General features: G+C 38.2%; 1 protein-coding gene across 3 annotated transcripts in view; it reads right to left on the bottom strand.

The window, feature by feature from the left end:
* Window positions 1-9,500: 9,500 nt before the first annotated feature.
* The window catches only part of JHY (junctional cadherin complex regulator), a 76,438-nt gene continuing 74,224 nt past the window's right edge, over window positions 9,501-11,714 (bottom strand). For all 3 annotated transcript variants that reach the window (XM_043893994.1, XM_043894724.1, XM_043895322.1), the window contains one exon: window positions 9,501-10,065. In XM_043893994.1, the coding sequence (XP_043749929.1) occupies window positions 9,868-10,065 (198 nt within the window). In that variant the 3' untranslated portion in view covers window positions 9,501-9,867. The remainder of the gene's footprint in view (window positions 10,066-11,714) is intronic.

Below are 11,714 nucleotides of genomic sequence, written 5' to 3'. Positions count from 1 at the left end.
GCCCTGTTTTTTATCCAAGCCACAGTTGAATGACGATTTGCTGGGATGTTTTAGAAGATGTTTGTGTATCCAGTAGGATGAGCTAGATATGTCTAAGCTGCTTCAAATCCCCATACTTTCTAAAAATTTTGGCCTAAATCTCCTTTAATTACAGACAAAGCAACTGAAAGAGGCTGACTTGCCTCATGTCATACAGGCTATTAATTTGGTCAATTACAGAATTAATACATGCAGAGGTCAGAGAGCATTCCAGTACATATTTAGGAGATAAAAATTTGAAATGACTTTCATGTTTTCTCTTCAGATTCTCTCTGCTGTATTTTCTAGTTTTAATCCTGCCTCCCAAAGACAGATTTCTCCTTCCCTCAGAATTCCCAGCGTGTACACTGGATAACCTTCCCTCCATGATTTCATTTTTGTTGTTGCTTAGTTGCCAAGTTGTGTCCGACTCTCTGCGACTCCATGGACTGCAGCACTTCAGGCTCCTCTGTCCTCCAGTCTCCCAGGGTTTGCTCAGATTTATGCCCATTGAGTCAGTGATGCTGTCTAACCATCTCATCCTCTGCCACCCCCTTCTACTTTTGCCTTCAATCTTTCTTAGCAGTTCCCGTCTTCTCTTATTACTCTTCGTATTATTGTAGAACCATATCTGATTTGGCCACTAGCTAGATGGCTTAGAGACTTCAATTCTAATCATTCTTTTGCTAATGATTACTTGGCATCTGTAAATTATTACTTTGCTAAAAAGTTTTCTTAGTTGGTATCTGAAAAATGGGGAGAGTACCCTGTTAATCAGTTGAGAATGGGAGGGGATGTGAGATAACAGTTATAAAAGCCTACTGTGGTATCTTGGAAGAAACGTGCTAGAGAAAGATGATGAATTACAACATACATCTGAGGACAGGGAGGCCTGGCATGCTGTAGTCTATGGGCTCTCAAAGAGTTGCACACCACTTGGTGACTGAACTACAACATAACACTGAAGGTATCAGTTTGGTCTTTGATATTAAACTTCAGAGGACATCGGCTGTAGCAGTATGGTTACCAAAAGGTCAGTATTAGTTTTGTGTGCCATCACCATCATTAAAAAGGGGATATTATGTCTCTTTCCAAGGAGTTGTTTTTTAATAACTTCATCTTAATTTCTGTCATTGACCTCATGTGTGGACTGAGAGGATCAGACAGGCTGGATGAAATACAAAGTGTCACTGGGGATGCTTTATCCAGAATGCTCCTTTTCCTCCCGGTTACCTAGCCCAGCCCCCTTCTGTCCCAGGTTTCTGTTATCTCGCTTAATGACAGACATGATGCTATGTAAGGAGGGAAGTTAGAATTCAAATCCATGGGAACCCTCTTAAGAGAGAAAGAATTGCCTGTGAGTCCACTACAGGGGTCAAACCTGTACCCCTGCAGTGGAAGCATAGACTCCTAACCACAGGACCAGCAGGGAGGTCCCTGGGCATGTATTCTTAACATTTCATTTTCCTGAACCAATCTCTCCCACAGCCTCTAGCCTGTCCACTTTGGATTCTGTGTCAATGCATCTTCCCCTTCATCCCGTGGTTGCTTTTCATTTTACTCTTGTTTCCTCTTTCTTCCTCATTCTTGGTTTATGCTCTTATTTTGGTGGAGCACAGGCTCCTCTAGCTTCCTTGTTAGTATGTGAAAGGTTAATGTTTTGAGATCATTCTTGTGTAAAAACATCTTTATTCTAGTTTCTTAGTATTTTGGGTAAGTATAGAATTCTCAATTGGAAATCATTTTGAATACATTTGAATAGTTTTGAAGGCTTCATTCAATCATGTTTTAGCTTCCAGTTGCTGCTGTGAAGTCTAATGCCATTTTGATTCTTGATATATCCTGTTTTATTTATTCATTTGTTTTCCTCTTGGGAAACTTGTAGGGTCCTCTCTTTGGAGCCAGTGTGCTGAAATTTTACAGTGATATGCCTGTGTTGGAGGTTTGTTTTCACACACTTTTTCAGATGCTCAATAGGCCCTTTGAATATGAAAACTCATTTTTTTTCAATTATGGGAAAATTTCTTGAATTAATTTTTTGATGATTTCTCTTCCTTTTTTTTTCCTATATTTATTCTTTATGGAACTCCTATTATTTTGATTTTTTTCCAACCTTCCAGATTTATCCTCTAAACTTATTTCTTCCTCTCCTGCTTTTCTATATTTTTGCCTTTTTCGCTCTGCTTTCTGAAAAAAATTCTTCAGTTTTACTTTATAACCTTGAATTTTTAATTTCAGCTATTATTTTTCTAACTCTCAAGATCTCTTTAATTTCCCTCTCTTTTTTTAGTGGTATGCCATATAATATCCTCAGATATTTGGAAAACCTTGATTGTCTGCTCATATTTAAGTAGGAGAAACAGAAAGCTGATAGGAAGCTCTGAATACCCAGTGAGACCTGCTGGCTGTGAGCTCTTCTGCAAGATAACATGGTTGACTCCTTCATTTGGAGATCCACTGGGGTCAGAATCTTTAGCTCTTTTCTTCTGGGCTGGTCAGATTCCCAGAGAAGAATTTCCAAATCTCTGCTTGTAGGATGAAGGCCTAACTTTCTGGGAGCAGAGTGGCAGAGGAGGAGCAGAGGTCTGTGTATTTAGAACACCTGTGCTCACTGTTGACTCTGTTCTTGGGACGGTGCCTCCTAACAGCCAGTCATTTCTCACTCCTGAGACACTGTCCTACCCTCTGCAGAGGGTCCAGCAGCCTTTTACTGGGGTGGTGGAGGGTCAGTTGTCCTTCATTTCACCCCACCCCCTTTCCCCGCTACTTCCAGTGGTAATTGACACCATCAGTTCCTGAGCATTTGGGGGCATTCTGTAGTGTAAATCAGATTGACTCTTGGATTTCCCCATTGCTTGGTTACGATTTCTTATTTTTCGAGGCTTTTAATTACTATTATTATTGTACAATCTATTCATCCCCTTTCTAGTTTTAAAAAAGTTGCTACTGGTATCCTTCTTCCTGTTCTCCCTGTTCTTGTATGTTTATGTCTTTAAAAAACAAAAAGCTGTTACTGTGATTTTAGTGGGAGCTTGCCAAAGGAGTGAAACAGATATGCACATGGGCACGTGTGTGTGTGTTCAATCTACCGTATTTATCCAGATTTCTCATAATTTGGATTTAATGTTTGTTTATTCTGGCTTTTACAATGAAGGTACCGACCTTTTATCTTGATGTTTCTTTTATGTAACTGAATTTGTTAAATTCAGGAGTTGCATTATCATTACAACAGACTAAAAGGCTGACTTTGTTGCCAAAGCACAGAATATCCCCTTTTACCTCATATTCAGTAATATAGTACCAATGGCTTGGGGTCTACCCATTTGAAAGTACTGGAAGTTAGTTAGTCCTTAAGAATCTTTGTCTGTGAAAGGTCCTGAATAGTTTTACAGGATATTCTTAGAAATTTCAAGGTGAAGGGATTTGTTATTTCATTTTTCTTGATCTCAGATTAATTTGAAACCTGGATCCCTAATCTCTGAATAGAGAAACAGAAAAGATAAATAGAAACAGCAAAATAGAGCCACAGACACACAAATACATGCGCACACACACGCGCGCAGGCTCATAAAGAGAATGATGCAAACAGGACAGGGAGAATTGGAAGGTGATCAATTAAGACATTAAGTGTTTTGTGACACACGGATGCATCTACATTTTGCCCTGATAACAAGGCCATCAGCTCATTTTCAGAGGGCTACTGCCTTCTTCAGCTCAGTCCTCAGATCAAAGCAAAACTGTCTGCGTGCATTTTCCAATCAGAATGGGCATGCTAATTTATACTCCTTAATGTGTGATGGTAAGAGACCCCTTCAATTAACTGAATTCTATAGCTGGCAAAATAAAAGGTATACAAAGAGGCGCAGGCTGGAAGAGCCGAAATTCTCATTAAATCAAAAGGTCCAGTATTCATTACCTCGTGCATCTGAGGCTAAACACTAAATATGGGGATCATCAAAGGAGGTTTAATGGGTTAAATTGAGAATATAATCTAATTAAAACATTAGACATGGCAAATAGTTCTTTGATATTCATCTAAAGGTTTCATTAAAAATGGGTGCTTGAGGTTTGTATGCTAGATTATCAATTTTAAGGCAAGACAGCATCCGTGGTACTGCTTCAAAGTGTCACCATTGTGTGGAAGCAGGGGAAATGGGAAAAGACATTGCTGCCAGGTGATGGGCTGGAGATCTGGGGTAAGGCCAATCAGGTTTCATGAGAGTGATTTCGATCATTGTCTGGATGGCAAAAAAGAAAGTGTAAGGATTAATTTAGGAGGCAAATTTGCCACAGAGGAAAGTGTCCATTTGGGGCCCAAATTATTTAGTGTAGAAATCTACAGGGATTTTACTCGCTGGACATTCATTTTCTTTTCTTCTTCCTTCTCCTGTACAAACAGCTTCCCAAAGGATAACTGGTATACTTGGGGGATTTTAAATTTCTGAAGGTTATTTCTCCCACTGTCAAATTTGTGCCCTTAGGATACCTACTGTTTAAGCATCTCTTGCAAACGCTTGGGACTCCAGCGACAAGAGGTGCTCTGAAAAGCCAGTCTGGCAGCCTCCATATCCGGTCGGGTCTCTCTGAGCTGTCAGCTCATTAAAGAAAATTTCTGACATCTTATCAGATATTTCCAGAGCATCACTAAATATATTTGCCTGAGACAGTCACATCATTGTAATCCTCTCGACCCGTTAGAGTTGTTTAATAGCGGAAGACCATTTATTCAGCTTATTGAAAATTAATTACTTACATGGCTCAAGTTTGCAAGGGTACAATGAAAAGGCAGTGGAGAGGCAGCAGGGGAGATAAACCTTGCCGCCAAATTCTTTTTTCTTCTCTTCATTTTACCCAAAGAGGCCATATATTGAGTGGTAGAGAGAGCCGAAAAAAAATCTGTGCACTTTGCATCTTATTGCTTCTCACACTGATATTTTCATAACCTTTTGGGAAAGCCTCAACTTTCCAGCTATTCCACTAAATCAAAATCAAGTAACAAAACATGAAGAATGGGAATCCTTAAGACAGGTGGGGAAATAAAATGAACAAATGAAAGAATGAATACATTGATGAATGAAAGAAAAATCTGCTATCCATACCCTTTTGCTTTCCATTGAATGGATGTTTGCCGAGGAAATGGAGACGTTTGTGTTTTCTCAGTACCTTTGTGAGAAAGATGTGTGGTTTTGCTTAATGAAGTGAGAGGGGGAGTAGAAGCAAATACTATACTTAGTCTGGAGGCTGTGGGTTGAAGAGACAGTTCTGAATATCAGATTTTTAGCTACTCTGAGATCCTACTTCCGTATGCTTTAAAAAGTGGAGTGAATATCTAAGTAAAAATTTTATTAGAATACATATTTCTCCTTTTTTTGCCTTTATAGTACAGAAATTTTGTCTGACAATGTAGAAAATTTCTTATAATCAAGGATATAGAATGGGAGTGAGACATTGGATAAACAAAATCTGCAATAATGAAAAAATATCACATCGTGCTGTTAGTTTTAAATCCTTTTTCACTAGGAAAATAGCTAAGCAAATGGAGCACTCATGTATCTTTTTGTCTTTCTGTTTTTACCCATTAGGAATAGAAGTTATGAAGACATAGTTAGCATTAGGGAGAAGTCCTATAGTTGTCCTGTAGAACACTTGAGAGTTAGAATAAATGTGTATTATTGTTGTTCAGTCATTAAGTTGGTGCCCGACTTTTTGTGACCCCATGGACTGTAGCACACCAGGCTCCCTGTCCTTCACTATCTCTCGCATTCAGGGTTTATTCTTGATAGGAAAAGATAATCTTTAAAAAGGCATGCTTAGGAAAGCAACCTTCATTTTTCCTTAAGAACTTTATATTTTCAAGTGCAACTTCTAATCTAATGGTAATATATGTTTGGAAGCACATCTTGGAGAGAATTAGTTAAACTTGTCCTGATATGTGCAGACTGTCACCCAAATTCAATTCATTTTTTATGCAATTTTTCAATCAGTAATTAAAAAAGAATCCCCCCTGAATTTATCCTGTCTGATATTATAGACCATTTGCTATCAACTCAAAGTTCTCAATTAGCTCCAGTGTTGTTCTAATTACTGGATGTGTTTTCAAACAACTCCCAGCTAATAACTGTTGAGATGAAGAGTCATTTTCTCACTATAGAGTAGGCTGTGCATGCTCATGTTTGCTGCGATGTTTTGACAATGATTCATTAACCAATAATAAGGCCCCGATTGGAACCATTAGACTTTGGTGCTTTTGCTACGCTTACCTTTTATTTTATTCCTCAATATTGTCTTTTCTTGAGTTGGTTTCTAGATAACCCCCAGGAGACTCCTTACCATACAGAACAATATCATGAAGACAGCTGTCATTAAATTCAGCTACTTGTCCAAAAGCTCCCTCTAGGAGGATGCTCTTGTTGGAACCTCAAGATGAAAAAACATCACAAAAGGAGCTATAATAAGAGAGCATACATTATTTAAAGGTCCTTTATTTATACCAGCTCATAGAGATTAGGCAGATTAGGCACTATGTCTTTCAATGGCTTATCTAACATCTGGTCAAATCCAGGGCCTCCATCATTTTATCACTCAGGTTTATAGTTTCGTGCCCTCTGATAGGCAGGTTCTTTTTATTTCCTAAATATCTGAAACAGAAATACTATAAAAATTGATTATTGATCCACTTGGGTCTATAGAAGATCAATGTTATTGTACAGTTTTCTTGAAAGTAGGCGTCAATAAGTGTTTGTCTTTCACTGTTCTTGCAGAATCTCTGTCCTGTCCTAGTGTCATGACATTTTGCTTAGACATTAGAGACATTCTGCTGGATCTTATGGTTGTGGAATGACTTGGGGTCAGATGAAGCCTACTTTGAACTATTCTTTGATTTCAACCCCCAAACTTTCAGCAAATATGTTCTTTTTTTTTTTTTAAGCTAAAGTCATTTTAGATGCTACCTGTCACTTTCAGTATTTGGGTACAAAGAACTTTTTAAAAAAGCATCCCATTTTAAAAAAGTTATTTTTGGCTGTGCTGGGGCTTTTGTTGCTGTGCAGGCTTTTGTCTAGTTGCAGAGAGTGGGGGCTACTCTCTAGTTGTGGTGTGTGAGCTTCTCATTGCAGTGGCTTCTCTTCTTGGGGAGCATGGGCTTTAGACACGCGGGCTTCAGTAGTTGGGGCACACAGGCTCTAGAGCACAGGCTCAATAGTTGTTGCTTATTTGCACAGGCTTAATTACTCCGGGGTATGTGAGATCTTCCTGAAATTGTTTCTCCTGCATTGGCAGGTGGATTCTTTATCACTGTGCCACCAGGGAAGCCCCTGTGTACAAAGAATTTTAATTGTGCTAGAATCATACTTATTGGATGGTGAAGCCTTGCCTTGGATGTAAAGTCTCTGGGAAATGTTTGATATCTGATTCACTGAACCTGCTTCAGTGGAGTGTGGGTTCTAAATGGCATTGATATGTGTGAATGTGCCTGAAGGATTTAATGCTTAGGCTGACAGAAATGGTTAGGGAGGGTTTTTAAATGTTCTGGAAAAAAAAACTGTAATAGCATCTCATTTATTGGTCAACATTTGAGTTGTGTTGTAGATGTCTCTTACAACTTTATCAGTGAAGTAATGAAGTTGCCAGATTGTGCATGCTAAAAATGCAAGATAGGTAATAATGCATATTTCTAAAAATGGAACTTAATGGTGGAAGTTCATGTCCCAAATTGAAATATATAGCCAATTCCTCTTTGCTCACACAGAGAAGCAAGAAATCTCTCTTACCACAATCAGTCAATCCAACAGCACTGTTCAAAGACTGGAGTTTAGACCTTCCTGCTCTCCCACTGTAGGACTGAAGGGATTCAGAGTCACACCCTTTCTTGATCATCATTGCCTCTTCTGAAAAATTGACACTTGAACAAGATAAACCTTCCAAGCTCTAAATTCCTTTAAGATAATTTAATAGAAACGGAACATTTAAATAACTTACCCTGTCCCTTTACATATAGAAATATGGAAATGTCTTTATATGCATTATTCCCTTTATTTTCCAGAGCAAGTTTAAATTTAAGGCCATTTAGGGGAAAAAAATCATTCTAGCTCATGTTTTTAGAAAAATCTTTGAACATGTAACCTAAAGGTTCCACTTCTTTTATAAATACATTTTAGGAGCAGCTTGGGCTATGATTTTCCTGAACTAACTCCTCATATATGCTCTGATTTCCTCAATACTACTGAACCAGGATGCTCCAACTTAACTGTTTATCTTCAGATACTTGTTATCTTTCCAGACCTTCAATTCTGTTTCCAGTAGGAAATTAAATTTTGTACAGGCAGTCTTTCTATCATGTTGTGGTATATGTAGATGTATACAACATAGGAATAAATCTCCAAAGCTAGTCCTTATGCCACCTGTAGAGAGAAACAGATTTGCCTGGAGAATTCCATGGACAGAGGAGTTTGGTGGGCTATAGCCCATGGGGTTGCAGAGACGGACACGACTGAGTGATTAACACTATACTATACTGTTGTTAAATGTGTCCATTTCTGGATATAGCCATCTAAGAATGCAAGGCCCATCTAGTACAAGCAACTCAGAAAAATTAAATCCTCCAGTAAATTAAGACATGTGAATTTTACAGTGTGTATGCTGAAGAATTGATGCTTTTGAACTGTGGTGTTGGAGAAAACTCTTCAGAGTCCCTTGGACTGCAAGGAGATCCAACCAGTCCATCCTAAAGGAGATCAGTCCTGGGTGTTCATTGGAAGGACTGATGCTGAAGCTGAAACTCCAATACTTTGGCCACCTGATGCAAAGAGTTGACTCATTGGAAGAGACCCTGATGCTGGGAGAGATTGGGGGCAGGAGGAGAAGAGGACGACAGAGGATGAGATGGTTGGATGGCATCACCGACTCAATGGACATGAGTTTGAGTAAACTCTGGGAGTTGGTGATGGACAGGGAGGGCTGGCGTGTTGCAATTCATGGGGTCGCAAAGAGTCGGACACAACTGAGTGACTGAACTGAACTGAATTTCAAAAGATTTTTTGAAAAGTAAAAAAATATTTATTAATATTGACATTCACTAGTACACAGTGGGATGTTTTTGTCTTAGCCAGTGTTTTTGTATGAAAGCACACACCTGAGGATATTTTAAGATATTTGTGATGGCAAGATGGTCAGCACTTGAGAAAGTAGCTTTGGGAAAGTGGGCCTCAGAGTTGCCTAACTTGAGCGTTCCTGGACTTGGTAGATTTCTGGTTAATGTCTTGATGCTGTGTTAGAACAGCATTGAGATTGATTTTACTTGAGTGAGCACATCTGAAGCACTTTCATTTAAAAGATTTTATCCTTTAAAATATTGAGAGATGTTAGAAATGTTTTGGAAACGACATCTCAAAATTAACTGTGTATAGTCCCATTTGAGTTCTTTTCAGTAGAAACCGAAGTGTTCATACTTTTTTTTTTCTTATCAGAAAAATGAGAAATAAACCCAACTAGATAGATTTCTTTCTGGGTAACTTCAAGCGTTTCATTATGCTGAGAAAGGGTAGCCATCATTTTAGAAATTAGAAGAGCTGATAGAAAACTAGAAGGTTTTATTCCCTAGTTCTTATTCAGCCCCAGTTTTAACTGATTTTGAAAATAAATAATTAAAATAGTTTTTCTTCCTGGAAAGTAAAATATGGCACCATCTTGTAATTAGGGCTCCATATTTTAAATCCTGTACAAAGCAAACATGGAATGTAGTTAGTTAGATGATGACGCAAGGTCATCACTTAATGCAGAGCAGTTAAAGTTGGAATTTCTCTCCTCCATGTCCATTCCCCGAGTGTCTCTGGTCTCCAGCACATATGTTGTCTATACAATGTGAAGGACTTTAAAAGCAGCCACGGCCTGTTTTTCTCTTTCGTGTCTGTTCTGCAGCACTTCCAGCAGTGAGATTTCAGGTAAGGTGCCTTCTTTTCCAGCATGGGTTGGATTTTTCTTTTCTTTTGAGGCTTGATCACTCAGATTTGAAGGTTTGGGTTTGGGGATGGTCTTAGCATATTCCAAAGCCTAAAAGCATATAAAAGTTTATTTGAGATGGGAAGGGAGCCCTGGATTCCTTAAATCTAGTCTTAGAAAAGGTTTATTGATAATATAAATGGAGACTATTGCTACAGGTAATGTACTAAGACATGGAGACCAAATGGAAAATACAAATAATGCAATATAACACACAGTTTAAATAAAATTAACCATGTAACAAAATAATGTGGAAAAAAAAGAGTTGAAGACTGATACATACAGTTGTGCCTTTGGATGTTTTCTTTATAAAACTGAGCTTTATTAAAGTGCTTGAAAATAGATTTCTTATGTGTTTGATCTATTTAGCTTCTGGCAGTCTTATTAAAACCAAACCTCTATTAAGGAGATATTAACAGACCTTTCCATCCAAAGAGGACTTGTTACAGCTTGAGACCAAAGACATCACTGTAGTTGAGATAAAATTGAGCCTCCATTATTACACCAACTATTCTTCTTTCTGGCTCTCAGACCTCTAGCAAGTGTTCTTTAGAGGTTGAAAATTTTTTTTTCTTTTGTATACCTATAGAAACCTGGATACTGAAAAAAGGCAGTCTTTTATTCAGGGCTGTCAGTTCTGAAAGGCATTACAATGAAAATGAGCTCACTAAATATGATTTCTAAATCTGCCTTTATATGTTTTAACACTTTTTTAAAATTAAAAAATTGAAGTATAGTTAATTTACAATGTTATTTTAGTTTCAGGTATACAGCTAAGTGATTCAGTTATATATATATATATATATATATATATATATATACACACACACTTTTTCAGATTCTTCTCCATTATGGGTTATTACAAGATACTGAATATAGTTCCCTGTGCTATACAGTAGCTCCTTGTTGTTTATTTTATATGTAGAAGTGTGTATATGTTAATCCCAAACCCCTAATTTATCTCACCTCTCTAGTTTTACATTTTAGTAAGTTTCCTGAGAGCTGAAATGGGGATAGATGCAATATATATATGTTCTGGAAGGGGAAAAATTTCCAAAACAGAAAAACTCCGGACTTCTCCCTGTGTGTAGGTGACTTCTGTTGGAATTTCTAATTATAGACTTGCTGCCTTGAATTTTTTCATGAAAAAATAATGGTTTGGAGAAAAAAGAAAAAGTGGCACCATGGAAACTCAATCAAGAGGACTGAGGTCTTCAAGGTCTGAGGAAGAAAGTCAATAGATAGAAAATATGAGAGTCTGTGAAAGAGAACATGAAGTACAAATACCTAAAAGCACCAAAGGGTCACTTGTCCCTCATGCAAAGGGTCCCACGTCCTTGCTGGGACTGAGGCAGAGACTTGTACTGCAAAGCTTGGTGTCCCCATAGAACATATTTCATTCACATCACAACTTAGAGTTGGATGACTTCTGAGAGGGAGAACATTCTGTATTTTATGAAATCATTTTTCTTGGGTTGTTGTTGTTCAGTCTCTCAGTTGTGTCTGACTCTTTGCGACCCCATGGACTGCAGCCCACCAGGCTTCCCTGTCCTTCACCAGCTCCCAGAGCTTGCGCAAACTCATGTCCATTGAGTCAGTGATGCCATCCAACCATCTCATCCTCTGTCGCCTCCTTCTCCTGCCCTCAATCTTTGCCAGCATCAAGGTCTTTTCCAATGAGTCAACTCTTTACATCAAGT

The sequence above is a fragment of the Cervus elaphus genome, chromosome 1 (genome assembly GCF_910594005.1).
Source record: "Cervus elaphus chromosome 1, mCerEla1.1, whole genome shotgun sequence".
Classification (NCBI taxonomy): Eukaryota; Metazoa; Chordata; class Mammalia; order Artiodactyla; family Cervidae; genus Cervus; species Cervus elaphus.
This window is presented reverse-complemented; position numbering and strand designations above follow the sequence as displayed.